The 18,842-nt window shown below is 39.3% G+C and overlaps 1 protein-coding gene across 6 annotated transcripts in view; it reads right to left on the bottom strand.

Annotated features, from left to right (window-relative positions):
- Chd2 (chromodomain helicase DNA binding protein 2) overlaps window positions 1–18,798 on the bottom strand; it is a 116,187-nt gene extending 97,389 nt beyond the window's left edge. For 3 of the 6 annotated variants that reach the window (XM_029479422.2, XM_085841639.1, XM_085841638.1), the window contains exon 1: window positions 12,309–18,797. In XM_029479422.2, the coding sequence (XP_029335282.1) occupies window positions 12,309–12,409 (101 nt within the window). In that variant the 5' untranslated portion in view covers window positions 12,410–18,797. Of the gene's footprint in view, window positions 1–12,308 lie in introns of all 6 variants that reach the window. The other 3 variants (XM_029479421.2, XM_021169095.3, XM_085841640.1) reach the window with 3 other exon arrangements.
- Window positions 18,799–18,842: the final 44 nt, after the last annotated feature.

Raw genomic sequence — 18,842 nt, 5'->3', positions numbered from 1 at the left:
TACAAATGTGTTAAGAGTGGCTCGTTCTGTGGAAAGGGCCATGCTATTAGATTCCATGCTTATAAAATAAAAAGGAAAAAAACAAAATACTACAAAAACAAAACCCAGGAAAATAAAGTTAGGCACCTGTGCAGCTGAGGAAAACAGATGTCACCAGAGAAGATATGGGCATGTTTGTGGCTTTAGTGATGAACTCCACAGCTGCTTCTAAGGCTTCAATATTTTCGGTGTACAAACTAGTTGACTAACTAAACAAACACATCCAGAAAAACGCAAGCAAGGCAAGAACAAGCACTCAACCCTACACAAGAGACACTGTCTCCAAAAATCAGGAAGGAAGGACTTTTTGTTAACCCATGTATTAAGGGACAGGTCTATCATCACAAAATTAAGGAAAGCATGAAAGATATGCAGAGACCCCCATCTAAACAAAGAGCTTTATTTTGGAACAAGCAAGTTAGATGATAACATATTTCAAGAGAAGGAATGATTTTCATAAAAACCTTAATAAAGGTTTTTGGGAGGAGAGGTTGTTGTTTTGATTTTTCTTCTTCTTCTTTTTTTTTTTTTTTTTTTTTTTTTTTGCCAGCCACACTGCCTCTGCCTCACTAGTGCTGAGATAATAAGCAAAGGCTGAGGTCCTTACTGCTGAAGGAACATGGTCCTTTTAAACCCTCTAACAGGAGAGAAGCAACAACTGAAGTGACATGGCATTCCTAACACCGAGTAGTCCTGAATATGTCAGCTCTACACAGGAACTTTCACATGGACTCAGAGGTTTTCTAAGACTAAATAAAAAGGGCAGCCTGGCATGTGCTACATGCTTTAATAGCAACACTTGAGAAGATGAAAATTAGGGTCCTATATCCAAATATATCCTGTGTCCTATATCCAAATGGAGTGGGGGTGGAGGGGCAAATTCAATTTATATGTGACAATCCTCAAATAAAAGGACTTTCTGCTATGATAATAATAACCTAACTTCCAAGGTGTAATAGTTACAAGGCAGTCAAAAATTATATTCACATGAATTATGTACCACAGCCTCATAAAAAGCCTATTCATCTGAAAATTATTCAAATGCTATAAAACAAAATTTATACTTTCTACTGAACCAAAAAAAAAGTGTGTCAAAAGAGAAAAAGAGAGAAGAAGAGAAGAAAAGGGAAAAAACAGCTTTACTAAGATTTTTAGGAAATGAAGCAGTCTTTCGTAAACTGAACTTTAAAAACAACAGGGTCACTTCCATTTCTTAAAGTATCATTTTCAAAATGGCCACAAGAGGACAGCACAACGACACTGCACTTAAAAGAGAAAGCCTGCGGGTTCTGGGTCCAAAGGCATCCATTTCAGCACACTGTGATTTATTCCCCTAACTCACAAAATGGCTGAACTTCTTACTACTTGACAAAGCTTGGGAATTACAGCTGGTAAATGCAAATCTGAAGAACACAAGGAAGTTCCAAGAAGAGCTATCCACACAAAGTTCACATTATAGACACTAAGTGTCAGAAAAAGCAAAAAGCCTAATCCTTAAATGTGTCTATGTAGTCCACCTGTGTTAACAACTGAGAACTACAGAATCTGCACTTCCCCTCCTGGGGTAAGGCTGGCTGTGCACTGCACACTCTTAAGTCAAACACATTATCAAATCAACCAAGCTGCCCTGCCATGTGACTGCTCCTTTTAGGCTGTGGTGTGGTGGAAATGCAAAGGGAGAGCTACTTGAATCACTGACTTTGAACAACTCCTCAAGCTTTAAGATCCCTTATACTTCTGAAGTCAAATCTTAGGACTCTGAAGATTATGTTATAAACATGGCTAAGCCAAGTAAATTAGGAAAACCAAGTTGAATGTATGGGTAAGAAAAAATATTCAACATATGAAGACTGGCATATCACAAGTCTGGAAGGAGGGCTGGAGAGTTGGCTCAGTGGTTAAGGGCACTGACTTCTCTTCCAGAGGACCCGGGTTCAATTCCCAATGTCTGCATGTTGGCTCATAGTTGTCTGTAACTACAAGAGGTGACACCTTCACACAGACACACATGCGGGCAAAAACACATAAATTTTTTAAAATGCAATAGGAAATTAGGCAAAAACAGCAAACATGATCACAGAAAAGAAACTAAAATGGCCAATAAAAATTTTAAAATATATAATTAAGACATAACATCAAAAAATTAAACTTCATTGTAATGTGGGAGATAATTTTACATATTTTGGCAAAACTAATAAAAATATTAAGCAATTATAAGCTGGTAAGGAAAACAGTAGTGATGCCACTAACAAAAGTTTAGACAGGTTTAGAAAAAAGGTATTAACCAGTAACATTTCTTTCTCTTCTTTTTCTATTCCCCCCAGTCTTTACTTACTGGGTGCACATACATGATAGACCAGGACACACATGTGAAGGTCAAACTGACAGCTTATCTTGCCTGTTCCAGAAATGGTTCTTAAAAATACATGTGCAAGCCCCAGGCAGTAGTAGCGCACGCCTTTAATCCCAGCAGCTGGGAGGCAGAAGCAGGTGAATCTCTATGTTCAAGGCCAGCCTGGTCTACAGAGTGAGTTCTAAGACAGCTAGGATACACAGAGAAACCCTGAGTTTTAAAAACAAAAACAAAAACCCTCCTGCAAATCAATACATAGGTGTATGTATGCTACCTGGATAAACCAAAGCAACAGTTAGAGCCAAACTGTTCAAAGCCAGAAGAAAAAAAGAAAGAGATGATCTTCATATCCACGTATAAAATATATAAGATGTGAATTATACATATTACACAAATAACTTCAGGAATAAAATTAGGGCTTGATTACATCTATAAATACAAGTGACAATTCTAAAAATATAAGTTTTAAAACAAAACTATACAAACTATAAACATTTTTAAAATTTTTTTATCTGCCAAGTTAGCACAAAATGACACTCGTAAAAGAGATGTGATGGGACTGTAGGTATGTCTTAACATGTGATGGGACTGTAGGTATGTCTTAACTGTTAGTAAAACTAACTCTCCGAACCTCTCTGCTTTCTTCATAATTTTTCAAAAAGGTTTATCTGGTTTTTGTTATTGAAACAGCAACTCAAGAACTCAAAAGATCTAAATACTTCTACCTTACACGCACTGGAACTAAAGGAACACCACTATGGCCAGCAAGGTTTCTTTGAATCATATAGGATCCCTTCCTAGGATTCCGTTCATGAACTCACTTTCTTAGTCAAAACAGACAGGGAAAATTAAGAAGTGGCAGGGAAAGGTGGAATCTAGCTAAAAACTCTCACCAATGAGAATAAATAATTCCAACCCTGCTACCACAGTGACAGCAGATTTGCCCAAAGGAGCTCCAAATAGGACTTCACTGCTTTCAGACATTTTTTTCTCAGAACAAGACTAAATCCAGCCCTTCGCACACCACCACCCCCAACACACACCTTGATTTTGGTTTTTTTTTTTTTTTAAGACTTATTTATTATTATAGGTAAGTACATTGTAGCTGTCTTCAGACACGCCAGAAGAGGGCATCAGATCTCATTATGGATGGTTGTGAGCCACCATGTGGTTATTAGGATTTGAACTCAGAACCTACAGAAGAACAGTCTTGTTTTTATGGCTCTTAACCACTGAGCCATCTCTCCAGCCCTTGATTTTGTTTTTAAGACAGGTTCTTCTTTTCTCTCTCTCTCTCCATAGCCCTGGCTGGCTGGCTGGAACTCTAAGTAGACCAGGCTGGCCCTGAACTCACAGATCTAACGGCAGGCTATTCGCTGCACATCTCAAGTTCCCCTAAAAGTCAGTGCCCTAGACTTCTACTCTATCAAATGTCATCATAGCTAACACAAATCAGAATCCACCCCACCATCTACTTCCCCAAAAGGAAAAGGTTCCTCAAAAGAGGGTTTCAGCAGAAAAAGGAAGGGAGAGATGGGAGGCCAATGGAGGAGGACGACCAAGACCTTGCACCACACTGTCGAAGGATATTCTTAAAAGGTTCCTTTGGTGGCCCTTCAAGATACAACTTTAGTAGCCATAAAAAGCAGTACTTACTTATAGCTAAAAAGACTTTAATCTCAACTTCTTTGAGGAACCCAAGCTCAACTTCCCTGAGTGCCCACCCAACACTTGGGAGGTGGTAGGAGGCTGATCACTATGAGTAAGTTCTAGGACAGCCAGAGCTACCTACACAGAGAAGCCCTGTCTCAAAATACAAAAAATAAACAAATAAAATAAAAACAAGGATACTGGGCCAATATAAGAAATCGTTTGTTATATATTACTATATATTGTATTTAATATCAATTATTAAAAACAATATAGGGCTGGCGAGATGGCTCAGCGGCTAAAAGCACTGACTGCTCTTCTGAAGGTCATGAGTTCAAATCCCACCAACCACATGGTGGCTCACAACCACCCGTAATGAGATCTGATGCCTTCTTCTGGTGTGTCTGAAGACAGCTACAGTGCACTTATGTATAATAACTAATATAGGAAAATTCACTTTCACTTTAAAGAAAAATATACAAAATGGTACTTACAATTTCATGGAATAAGAAAGCTAAATCCCAACCATATTTCTCAAATTAAAGCAGCCAATGGTCAGCAGTTTAGAGCAGCGGAGGGCTTTCCCACCACTCATAAGGCCTCTCTAGGTTCAATCCCAGTATGTGTGAGAGTAACAGAGCTGGTGGTACAAGCCTATACCCCCCTAGCTACTCTGGAGGCTGGGCCAGGGAAAATACCCAGCATTTATCTAGTATTTCTGAAACTCATCTGGGACCAGGCAGAAGCCATCTTAAGCTTTCTGATACTACTTCTACTCCCCAATAACTAATTGACATTTCATCAACTTAGATGGCTTACCTTGTACTCTACTGGCCCTGGCAAATGTGGGTGTGAATTACATCAAAGAAGCTAGAAATGATCTACATGGAAAATGATATGCATAATCAGGATCTGGCAACAGTAACACACTAAAGGAAAAAAGAAGGCTTTCCACTCAGGTAAAAACAAGACTAGCCAGGCCAAGCTACAGAGAAGCTACAAGGAAACCTCCCTGAACTCATAAACAAGGTGTAACCACCCATCAAAGGGGATAGTTACATCCTGAACACTAAGAATAAATGGCCAGGAGTTTCTTTTAAACCAAGTCTATTTTCTTACTAGCTAACTCATAGACTCTAACTCTTAAAGACTTTTATAAGATCAAAGGAGATTAAAAGCCCCAGTTACTAATCCCAATAATAAATGTTTAATGTATCCCCACGTCCTCAAGAGTCCTTGGAGCTAGCTAAGAAAACAAACCAGGTAAGGAGGTCTCCGTTTAGCACTCACCAACAAACTCCACATTTCTCGTCATAAATGCTTTCTATCTAAGCCATCTTTGACAGAGCTGGAGCTACTGTTGAGGGAGCACCTCTATAGGCTGCTTAGCATCCCACATGCCTATGTACTCAATGCCAGCAGCACCTCAGCACCTGGTAATAACCTGTATGTTCCCAAGTAAGATAAAATGATGGTGAGCAACCACACAGCATCAAGGGTAAAAGCTGCCATTGTTCAACCCCTGCTTCACTAACGATTTTTTAAAAAGATTTATTTATTATTATAAATAAATAAGTACACTGTAGCTGTCTTCAGATGCACCAAAGAGGGCATCAGATCTCATTACGGATGGTTGTAAGCTACCATGTGGTTGCTGGGATTTGAACTCAGGACCTTCGGAAGAGCAGTCAGTGCTCTTACCCACTGAGCCATCTCACCAGCCCCCAGTAAAGATTTTTTAAAAACCTCCCGAGTTCTTGCCCAAAAACAAGCTAAAAATAAGCAAAATGGCAGATGGTGGTGGATCACACACCAAAAACATCACTCAGGAAACCAAGGCTGAACTGTCTCAAATTACAATCCAGCCTGGGTGAAAACATCTCCAAAAAGAGAGAAAAAGAACAGAGATCCAAACTGTTGATAGCTCTCTATACACCTGTCACACAACCCTATCCTGTTGCCAAAACTCTGAAACCTGTAGTCACTGGAGGACTGTTACATACATACATATACATATATATATATAAATGTGTGTGTGTGTGTGTGTGTATACACACACGTGCATACATATATACACAAAATGTAAAACATATAAAGACATAACAAAGCTGAACTCAAAAGACAAACTTTTGTTAAAGAGAAAGAGTGAACGGAACTTTTGGTCCATGGGTTCCAACTTTGCCCTCAGCATCCTCCACATACTGCCTATGAGGATGTCAACCAGCATGCATCTGAATCTGAACAGGGGACACACTAATCATTAAGTCACCATCAGTTACCATGCTTGGTTTCATTATCCAGGTAATTCTCAAAGCAAAATATGCACAAAAATTAAACTTGGGATACAGAGGAGGGACCACAAGCACAAATTAGACTAGCCCGAAGTGCATGTGTAGCAATAAGCCAAACAACAAAAGTGCAAGTCTAAGGTTTCCCTCCCCATCCACCTAACACTGTCGGGATGCAGCTGCCCCAAAGGAAACCACTTCAATAGCGGCACATCCACCTACACTCTTCCGTTTTAACTACAGCCAAGGAAACCACTTCAATGGCCACACTTTCACTAGAGTTTCTGATGTAAAATAATGGCCTTTTGAAAAATCACATCCACAATGCACAGTACTCTCTTGAGTTTTTTATTTCTTAAAATGAAAAAAGGTGGCTGTGTGTGGTATATCCTTTAACCCCACACTCTGGGAGGCCAGCCTGATCTAAAGAGTGAGGACCAAAACAGCCAGGGCTATGCAGAGAACCAGTCTCAAAAAAGTAGAATAAAATGTAAAAGGTGGCTGGGGAGGAGAATCTTCATAAAAAGCCAACTGTGGGGCCAGCAATGCCCAGGGTTAAAGAGCACTTGCTGTTCTTCCAGATTCCATTCCCAGCACCCTCCTGGCAGCTCACAACTGTCTAGAACTCCAGCTCCATGGGGATCTGATACCATTTTCTGGTCTACAAGGGTACATGAGGTGCATACAAGAAACAGTCGCACACAAAATACAAATTTAAGGTAGCCAGAACTACATAGTGAAGACTTGTCTTTAAAAGTAAAATAAAACAAAATAAAGGCAGGTATGGTCTAAAAATACAGTTCTGAGAGACATAGGAAAAGGCTTAGTGGAGCCTGCCAGCCTAGCTGCAGATTCAGTGAGAACCTGTCTAGAAGGAATAGGGCAGACAGTGATGACAGAGGTCACCCCACTTCCTCATCTGGCCTCAGTATGTACATGAACTACATACACCACAAACAAAAGGAAGGAAGGAAAAAGGAAGGAGGGAGCGAGACAAAAATATAAAAACTTTAGGAGCAGAAGAGGATGACGCCACCTAATTTCTTCTACAGCTTTTTCTGAATCAACAACCACCCAAGAGCCAGCTACCAAAACCCTGAGTCAGAATTCCACTAATGACTACATTATGCGTCAGTCTTCTCATTTACAGAACAGGGATAATAATCGTACCTCTTCAGGAACAAGGCTGGGTTCACAGCAGGCCCAATGAATGGCAGCTGCTATGGAGTCTTCTCATTTCTTTTAAACAGTCTCTCACACCCATTTCATCTACAGACTTATACCTATCAAAATACAAAGATCACAGACACAGGACCATTTGGAGCTCAGGTGGTATGTGTCTTTAGGTCCAGGACTCTGAAACAGAGGCAGGTGGACCTCAGTTGAGGATAGCATTCTGGGATAGCCAGGGCTACAAAGAGACGGTATCTCAAAAAAAAAAAAAAAAAAAAAAAAAAAAAAAGCAAAGCGGCCCGGGCTGGGGCAGATGCCCTTCTCAACCACAGTGCCAGAGCAGAGTTCAAAAGCCAGCCTGACCTACAGAGTGAGCTATAAGCCAACCAGGGCTAGAAAGGAAGACTCCGCTTCAAAAGACAGACTGCATGAATGAGATTCCCTAAGGATTTTTCTTAATCAGTTTTTAAAATGTTGATGTTAGTTGGAATTTATACTCCACTCCTGGATAATCTGGTAAGATAATGACCTCCGTAAGCCACATGGGGGAAGGTGAAGTCAGATTGGAATATAAATGTATTGAAATCAAGTAGTTCTTTTTAAGATTTGAGAAGGTACTAAGTAAACTTAAAGAGATTAATGCCCAAACAAACTCCTGAATCCATCTAAAGAGTGTGAGTATGAAATACACTATGAACGAGACCAGCAGAACATACAGCACATCGAGCCAGAGGAGGCCCCCTGCCTCTGTAGAAAAGTCCTCACTCCACGCCTGACACAAATGCCTGGAGCTGGAGAACACTAAGCAAGCACAGAAACGTTTCTCTCCACTAGACCTCCAACTTCTTCTCTCAGAATTCCATCCATCCATTTCCTGAACAGTAAACTAAAAACACTGGCCTGCAAGTGTCAACAAGGAGCATGTGACAGGCCAGCAGTTACAACTAAAGAAAATAAGATGTTCGTTCCATCGGAAGCTATGGAACACATGGAGACACTACAACTAGGAGACCACTGGTAAGTCTGAACCACATGGAGAGCTTTCTACAAAAGACCTTCACTGTCTGAGACAAACAAACCGAAGTGGAGAGAGACAGAGAGAGACAGAGAGAGACAGAGATCACAAGTCACATGTCTTGGCACTATAGTTCCAAGGGAATAGAGTGCACAGCAGACATGGGCAGGCAAATCAGGGTATAGTACTAGGGCAGGCTAACTGGGGTCAACTAGATGGGCTGCAACTAACTTACTACTACTTTCTACTACTAGGAAAGCTCACTAGTCAGCTCTCCTAGGACAGCTTGAAAAGCAAACTGGGGCAGGAGTTAGGAAGACAGGCAGTAATTACCCAAGGGAAGGGGAAGGGAACTCAGCTATACTGCCAAAGGGCAGGGCTGTGACTCAGACAACAGGAAGAATAATCAGGCTCCTGAAGGGGCTAGCTCTTCTGGGGAAGAAAAAAAAATAAAACTGACTTTACAATACATAATGCACAAGATTTTGAAGGGGGACTTGCCTCCTGAGGTCATTTTTGAAAATCTCTCTCCTAACTTGTCTAAAAAGGACTTCTGATAACCCAGCAACCACCAGTCAGGGCACTTAAGCAGAACCTGTCTCTTCAGAAGGCACTTACAACTGCAGGGGAAGGGTTAGGGGAGCCGTAATATAAGAAAACAGTGTTACTAGCAGCTTACATTCACTGGGTACTTTCAGTGTGCTAGGTTCTTTCCTAAGGACCTCCAGAGGCATTCTAATACTTCATCCTCACAACCCCGTAATAATTAACAAGGTCTACACTCATGCCCCCAAATAATGTACAATGGAGGCTTTTAGTACTAAAGTAAAACCTGAATTGATATCCACCACATACACAGCTCTTGACTCACAAGAACAGGACTGAGAATTAAACCATAAAACTAATAAGCCTAACCTTTACCCAGCTCCTTAAAGGGGCAGGAAGGGAAAGATGGCTAAGCCTAGGAGAGCACTTGCTACTCTTGCAGAGGATGTAGGTTTGTAGTTCTTAGCACCCACATGGCAGCTCACAATTTTGAGTAACTCAAGTCCCAGGGGATAATGTCCTCTCCTGGCCTCCAGGGCCCCAGGCACACTCACACAGTATACATACATACATACATACATACATACATGTATACAGCCAAACACTAATACACTTAGAAAGGATACATTTTTAAAAACAAAACAGCAGTGGAGCCTACTTTCCCCCAAACTACAAGAGAACCCACAACCTTTTTAAAAATATAATAGCTAGCCAGGAAAACATATGTCTGAAACATCAAACCATCCTTAAGCAAGCCCAGAAATGAAGTGTTCAAACTGCTTCAGAAAACACAGCATCAACGCCAGCTTCCTTCCATGCTGGTTATGTACTTCAGAAAGGCCTGATCCTCATGTCATAATTTGAGCTCAAATATTTCCAGCATAGCTTTGCAGAAGTGCCTGGCCCAGTGTCACCTAATCAAGTAAGGATTAGGGATCAGAGGTCACAGCATACACATAAACAAAAGTAACCACTGTGCTAAACTGCTGATTTTAAAAAGGAAAGCAGCCTCTGGGCATTTGATGCTTGGGCCAAATTAGTTTTAGTCTGGCTTCCCCCACCCCCCCCCCCTTAGTAATCTCTTTAAAGTTCCAAAACAAGTAATAGTGGGTACCATTGGAGAGACTGCCTGATCATGCTGGAATGGATGAGGTAATACTCAGCAACATGGCAATCACTGAAGATAAGCAAGCTACAAGTGGTTTCTATTGGTATGCAAAAGTAACTAACTTTGGGTGAAGGGTAAGTGTTTAAACAGTTTCTGTGTTAAAGTAAGCTCCTCAAGAAAGCTTTACAACTCAAGAAAGGAGCTCTAAAGTAGTCAGGCAAAGCTAAAGCACTAAGGATCTTCAGTAGTAGCTGCCAAATTTTGAGATGGTATGGATGTGGACCTCAGGTGATCTTAGTAACTATTGATGCAAAGTTAGACAGCTGGGCTGAACACCGCAGTAAAGTATGCACAGTTCAGATAAAATTATACATTTAGTCCTCAAACAATTAGCTTCCAAAACATATCAAATATTGTTTGCAAACCTCTATTAACTGCACCTTTGTATCTGATTTTAGAATCTCAGGTATGGAGGCCCAGTCTGAAACTCTACACAGCTGAGGATGGCCTTGAAATTCTTATTCTCCAGGATCCACATCCCAACCAGATAAAAACATTTCAGGTATGTCACAGCCAGTTTGGGAAATTAGGACCCAAACCCAGGGGCTTCGTACAGACTATCAAGTTAGCCACCTCTCCCAACCCCCACTGACTTAATCTATAATAGAGCACAAAAAACATTACAAAGTACAAGGGTTTTGTTTTGTTTTGCCAAGATTTGTTTTTGTTTTTCAAGACAGGGCTTTTCAATGTCCTGGAAGTCCTTCGGTAGACCAGGCTGGCCTCAAACTCAGATATCTGCCCGCCTCTGACTCCTGAGAGCTGGAACTAAAGTCAAGTGTCACCAAAGCTCACCAAAGTCCAAATTTTATTAGTGAAACCACACACACGTTTCTTGGCATATCCTGACGTATTTACACAGGGTGTAAAGGAAAAGGATCAAAGGGCAGACCTAAAGTAATATTTTGCTACATTCACTGGCTCCAGTGGAACCAGCTCCTGAATCACCAGACCAGTGATGATAATACACACACACAAGCCTGTTCAGTGCAGTACCTAGGCTGAAGATACCGTCCATAAAACTGTTTATCCTCTCTCTCATAAACACAATGCAATGTTGGCTACAAGTAAACACTAAAACCTAATACCAATATAATTTAATTCTAATACACAAAAATGGAAGATCGAATTACTACCTTCCTTCTAGTGTCAACATACTTTTATTTTTCTTGCTTTTAATTAGTAATCCCTTTAAAATGTATTGAAACCAGTAAATACAGAACCACTTTACAAAACATAGATCTCTAAGGATATTAAGCATTTTGTGCATAATAGCCATGAATAAATTCTTCTGCGTAGTTCTTTTGTGTAACAATCTTAAAATCCCTAATTTACTAAGAATTTCACCTAAACAACCAAGATTAAGGGAAATCTATAAAATCCATTACAGGGAATTGTTCCTTTCATAAACACCCATAAAAACATTTCTAGGTGCATTGAAGCCCATACCATTTTTAAGACTGTCTTCACTGTATAGCCCTGGTTGTCCTGGAGCTGTTTGCAGACCAGAGTGGCTTTGAACTCACAGGTCTGCCTCCCTCTGCCACTTACTGGGTGAAAGGTATATGCCACCACACTCTGTTGCCCATATTTAAAGTATAATCTACTGAATTGCTAATGGTGTCTCCTAAGGAATAGTTTAATAGTTCTAAACTATACTGGAATGAAGAATATTTAAGTAAACAACAAAGAGATGTACTAACACTGCTTTTTCTTCGAGGTCAAATTCATTATTTATGAGTTAATTTGGAACCAGAGTTGGTAAACTATTTTTAAAAATAAATTCTTACAAGGGACCCCAAACAAGGCAGGAAATGAGCAGCCACACAGAAGTTTACCAGAAATAACCTAAAGGGAGACTACAGCCAAGGCATTTCAAGACCTTACCAAGTAATTCTACTACCAGCCAAGGTTGAGTCTTAGCCAGTGCCAGTAACACTTTAATAGTTTGCGGACACTAAACAGTTCTGTATTGCCTAATGCACTGACACTTGTAGTTATAATATAAATAAACGTTCCTAGAACATTTCTTTAACTACCCCACTGCGATTCTTACAAACCACTAGAGATACTGACCTGAGTTTTTCTTCCTCAAATGTCAATTGAGAAAATGTTTGATACCAAGTGAAAATGCACGGGGACAAGCTCAAATGTTCTTCCCTTGGTTTATGAGCCATGTATGACAGAGCTTAAACACCCGTTAAGGCCTTTGAATTAAAAACATTACACTCACACTGAACTGCTTTCAACCAATGGGAACAAAATGAAACTCACTAATCTCTTTACACAGAACGAGGGACTAAACGGGAGAAAACGCACCGGAACATTAAAAAAAATTTTTTTTTGAAAAGGCGAAACTGTAAATAAAAAAAAAAACTAGCGTACTACTACTTGGAGATTTACGATTACTGTGTCTTTTCTCCAAAAGAGGATAAACATTCCAAGAACGGGCTCGGGAACACACTAGGGTGTGGTGTGGACCACTACACGCCAGGCCTAAAGACTGCAAGGATCCAAATCGGTCCGGAAAGAAGCCGCCCACCGGAAAGTCCCGACCAAAATTCCCTTCTTCTGCCCCGCCCCCGGCGCTAGCCGAGCCCATAGAGGAAGCAGCAGACCGACGCACGAGGCCACGCGTCACCGCGTTCTCCCGCCCACTCCGTCTGACGTCAAGGGGCGGGACCAGCCCGACGGCGCCACCGTTGACCCTGCTGTTACCAGGCGCTCACACAGCCAATCAGCACCCGCCGCCAGCGCCGGCCGGCCTTTGAACTCCGCACAGCAACTTCCTGCTGTTTGGCGAGTACACAGTGCAATGCAGTATGTCTGTCAGCGCTGCGGCACAAAGGAACAGCCATTTTGTGACTGAGCTGGACTTGCACCAAGATGCCAGGCCTCCGAGAACTGCTGCCTGGGCCAACTACCGAGCTGCCTTTTATTTCATCATCAGAGTACTTATGGGAACGTGGGGAAAGGGATGTTCTGATATTAGGTTTGTTTTCAGCCTTCTGAAAAATTCGATTTTTTAAAAGTATTATTAGCAGCGTCATAAAATGGCTGCCACTTAAAACTGCCTGTTCCAGTACACAAACACTGCACATGCCTTTTCTAATCATCCCTGCCTTACAAGGCTAGCGAAAAACGTTAAGATTTACCCACACCTCAGGATACCAAAATATGGCTCAAAGGCAAGACAATTTTTAGATAGATATTTAATTTTCAATTTAGAAATACCATGTGCTAGAACATGTGCATTCCTTCCCCCCTGGTTTCCTTCCGTTCCTGGATATAACTTAAGTGTTTGGCATACTTTATATGTCCATCACTAAGACTACTGTATTTAAAAATTTACAGATGTGAAATGTTTACAATTGCATTCTAAAACGTAAAAACTTATCTCCAAAATACGTGATATAAAAGCACATTAGACTTCTGCATTAACTTTAAAAAATGCAATACACATAATCACTATTTTAAAAGTATAGTGCTTGCTTCAAAAACAGGAAGACTTAAACTTAAAACTTTTGCTGATCCCAGTCTCTCAAGTGATTCTCGTTACAAAATGTATTTGATCTGAAAGCAATTCCTCTCAATCCCTGCAGTATCAGGCTGCAAAGGTGGTGCTTTAGTTGTGTTCCCTAAACACTATTATTTCAAAAATTAATTCTCTATAGTGTCAGCCTGCTGGATGACACAGGAACAGCTAGCTACACAAGGGCAGCATAAATTTCAACTCCGGAGAAATATCATCACACAAAACACAAACATTCTTTAAACTTTACAATCTTTAAAGGAAGTAATGTCATAACTGTATACATGCATTAATAATGTATATAACTTAAGAGTAACAGTAATTTAAAAGTAACTCCATCTTGAACGAGTCTGGAGTATTCTGGACATTCATCAACTGTATGATTTAAGGTATACTTGGCAAAAAACAGTAAAAACCTGCTTCTTGTTTTGACTAAAGGAATTAAATGCATCACAATGCCCAAGTTATTACCCAGATAATTCTGGGTAAAGTTTATTCAAAGACATCACTTAAGAGTTAGAGCAGTCTGATCATGAAACAAAAAACCTTGCATAAGAAAGCCAAAACCCTGGTGAGAATATGCAAATCATATACTCAAGGGAGTAACAAGTTTAATACTGGGTCTTTCATAACTGTCAAATATATCTGAAGCTTCCTATATACTATACCTTCAAAATGTGACTTTCCAGAAAATTAGTTTTGCATTAGAAGCTTTCTGTTCTTGACCCAATAATTACAAAAGCAACTTAAAAGATATCCAAAATTGTAACTACTCAATTTGTATAGAAATTTGGAAATGTATTTTTTAAAGCAAGGCTCAAAATATTTTTAGTAAAGAGTAAATTCATCAATTTGTCATAAACTATATTCCACACTTCAAAATTTAAAAGCTAATTTTAAAAAAATTTTATGCAAAATTATAAAGTAAAATCAAAATTGGATCATATACCAATCATTCTTGTTAGCTGCATGATTTTAAAACTATGACATGACAATTCTAAAGAACACATCCAGAAATGCATTCACATTTTTAAATTAACGTAAAGATACAGTCATACAACAAAAAATATCTTATATGCTTTATTACTTCAGCCACTGATAAGCTACTTCAAAGAATGAAAGAGAAATCATGATTTAAACAAACAGCACATTAAAAAGCTTCAGAAGAGAAAGCATTACAGGACACTGTCAAAATAAATGGATACATTTAAAACAGCACCAACTAAAACATAAGGGTAAAATAAAATACAATTGTCAACCAGAAAGGACTGTCTTAACACACCAACATAAACCTTGTGACATTTTAAGCATAAAAAAATACAATTACATTGTCATAGTAACAAACACAAAGCTTAAGTATTAATAGCATTCCAAGATTTTTGTGGTTACAGATTTAATGATCTCAGGAACTATTTATTAAGGTTTTGATAAGTCATAAAAAAAATTTTAATTGTCACGTGTATCAAACGAAACAATCAAAAATATAAACTGAAAGGCATCAGTCAAGGGGTCCTATTTGTGATTGCGTTTTTAAATGTACATTTTTTCATTCATATAACTTTCTCAAATGTCTATTTACTATAATTTACTACTACCAGGCTGCTCTATGGCCCTCGGTTACAAGTTTGAATATCCCAGATTCTTCAAAGAAAAAAATTTGCCTTGTATGTAAAATGGTGCAATGCAGCAATGGCTAAACAGACAAGGTCATTTTTCTGCAGCATGAAAACCTAAAACCTGAAAATTTACTGACAGAAAAACTACAGTTTCTAGGAAAGGCCCCTCCGGAGAAAAGTACCTTACCTTCTGAATGCTGTAAGAGGCCTTAAGTCACAACTCAACTTTCATAAATTGATACCAAAAAAATCAGGGTGTGGCATGTTAGCAATCTCAAGGTCACGCTTTAAAAACCAACCTAAGTTAGAAAATTCTTGAAATACAGACAGCAATCCATGTCTGTCAAAGTAAACAAGTGTAAGCTGAGGTTTCCCGAAAGAAAAAAAAAAAAGAAAGAAAGAAAGAAAGTTGATAGCTCATACCTCGATGCATTGCTGTGTAGCGAACTGTCCTCCTCTTGGCTTTTGTCCTTATTTCTCATCATCTTTTAATTCTTAAATATTAAGGGGGAGGGGGAATCTGTGTTTGCTTTGAAGTCCTGTGCCCAGGTATTTACTGTCAAAAGTTGAAAGAAAGGTGAGGTCCCAGCTTCTGCGGATGGTTTTATTATCAGGAACAAAGTCCTGACGATGTTAGCGATATTCATGTAATGCAACAACGATAAACACCAGAAAAACAAAATATTTCTATTTTTCCGTTTTAAAATGAGTGGGGGATAAACTGAACGACAGAAGCATCGCTATCAATAAGGAAAGTTTCTCAAAAGTAACACACTGGATACAAATAACAATCTCTCTATCTTATTGCGTCATCCAGGAATTTCTCATATTTACAGTAAATAAAGCCAAGTTCAACATTAATTTTTTAAAAATTATCACTGATTATCATGGACTTACCTGATCCATGTAGTAGGTCCAAAGCAAGAGTCCTATCTAGTAGTAGAAAAATATCCGATCCAAAATAATTTTTAAAAACGCAAAATTCTCCGTTAAAAAACAAAAAGTAAATGAAATAATCCTCAAATATGTTGACTTGTCAAAAAATAAAGCAATAATTAATACTAAAACAGGTCCGGAAGGGGAAAAAAAAACCTCATTAGGAGAGCGCACAAAAATGGAGGTGCGCCATGGCTTCTAAGCTGGAAAAAACAACGACCTGGGCTCTCAATACGGCAGCTTCTTCCAACAAGGCACGAAAAGAAAGCTCCTAAAAGCAGCTATTCTCCCAAAAAAAGGTTCGCATCGACCCCAGTAAGTCACTAGAAGAGGCAGGGGGCTGCGGGGGCCCCCTGAGGCTGCCCGAAAGTTAGGGAAAGTTGCGTAAAGTGAACCGAAGCAGGGAGCAAAGCGCGCTCTCTCTAAGGCACAGCCGCCATCTAGAGCCTCCTTCCCAGCTCTGAGAGCTCTGCCTTTGATTGACACTCTCTACATTTACCCCACAACTCAGGTGATGTACCATAGACCCACCCCTTCATCTCCACCAAAAAAAAAAAAAAAAAAGAAAGAAAAAGAACCAGATTCTCCATCCAAGAGAGCCTTAAGACCCCCAACTCCACACCTCCCTGCCCCTCCAGACCACTCCATCAGGAGGAGGGGGAAGGGCTTCTTAACCCCCTCTGGCTCAAGCACCCTTTTTAAGCCAGAGAGAAATGTAATTTGTTCCTTTTGTCTAAAGATCTGCTAAATATTTCAGTCCTTGAGCTAAAATAACTTCCTCCCTGGACAGGAAGTGGAGTTTTATCAAGCCATTTTGAAATAAAGATAATTTCTAGAGGCTCTAAAGCTCAGTTTAAGTACTAATCTTTAAAAAAATTAACACCCCAGCATGGGTAAATGGCTTGTAGATAGACGCAACATTGCAACACCATAAATTAAATCAACTCTTGCCTTCTTTATGGTGCCTAAAAACATCTAAAGATTAAGGGGGAATTTTCCATCTCAACTGGAAGGAAGGGGTAATTTTTTACAACTCAAGAGCGCCTCCCTAGTGTTCAACTGCAGTAGAGCAAAAGTTAATACAACCATTTTCCCCCAGAAGAAACAAACTTCTTTGTAAACCATTAATCTTGGAAATGCCACACATCAAACATATTTACTTCTTACATATATTTGGGCAGAATTAATAACTTCGAATTCAAGAATTTACACCAACCTTGGTCACCTTTAAATCAAACACTCAACCTCAACTCCAAAACCAAAAGAACCCTTTCACTCATGTTTGAAATCGAATTCTAAGTACACTCACATTTCCTCAATCACTAGTCCTTCACTTAAATAGGCCGAATCTACCAGCCAATTATCAACTGTCAAAGACAAACCCCCTCCAGATGGGAGCACGAGGTCTATAGAAACAAAATTACAAATGCAACAAAGTGTTCTCTCTCTCCCATGCAGACAAGTAACCAAGCACATCCACACGTCCAAAAACTAAAACAGTCCTGTACTGTACCCTATTGGTCAAAACCAGGACACTCCATCAACCAAGTAATTCATTTTAGTTTCACTACCAAACGTAATTATGTTAAATCCAAGAAAATGTAAAATCCATAATCCAGTTTCAAGTCTTCAAACATATTTCCATCAAAATCCAAATCCAAAATCTCAAGTTTTCAATTTACAAATATCAACCACCTCACATCATCCAAAGAACAAACACTGCATCTGTATCAACCACAGAGGTGGATTCTAAGGTAGTTTACATTAATAACAGATTATTTCATTCTTTGTTCTCTATACTGAGAAAAACACCATCAATCGTCATTTGGTCAACAAAGCCCCCATCACTGCTTTATCATATTTATTACCAAAGTAGCAATCAATGAAAACCTGGCATTTGATTTTAACCATGGGTAACCAATCTAAAGCATGGTATGATTCATTTAAACTCCCAACTGCACAAAACAAGAAAAACAGGATTTTTTTCAAATGTAAATAAATTATACTACTTTCATATTAAGTAAGCCCTTTAATGTATACCCAAAGACTTTAAAAATACACCTCTAATATAAGACAATACAATACAAGTTAGTATAACTCAAATATTCAGATGAGCATTTCACATGGCAAAGGACGACTTTCATCAACAAAAACTGAAAGACACTGAGACTGTCTTGGACTATACAGGAAATGAGACCAGTACTTTGTTTTATATTATATATTCACTATAATCTCCTGACACATTCAAAGTTACCATTACCCAATGATTACAATGCAAGATATTTTGAAATAACCCAAACTCAAAGGAATTTATTTAAACCCTATAATAAAAAGCCTGCCAAACTGGGTGTGTATAGCTTTAATCCCAGCACTCAGGAGGCAGAGGCAGGAAGATCACTGCAAATTCCAAGCCTGGCTGGTCTACAGACAAAGAGTTGCAGGACAGCCAAGGATACACAGAGAAACCCTGTCCTGAAAAAATAAAAATAAAAATAAATTTAAAAAAAAAAAAAAAAAAAAAGAAGA

The sequence above is a fragment of the Mus caroli genome, unplaced genomic scaffold (assembly GCF_978045245.1).
Source record: "Mus caroli unplaced genomic scaffold, Mus_caroli_1 scaffold_8, whole genome shotgun sequence".
NCBI lineage: Eukaryota > Metazoa > Chordata > Mammalia > Rodentia > Muridae > Mus > Mus caroli.
Note: the sequence above shows the minus strand (reverse complement) of the source record. Positions and strands in the feature narration are given on the sequence as shown.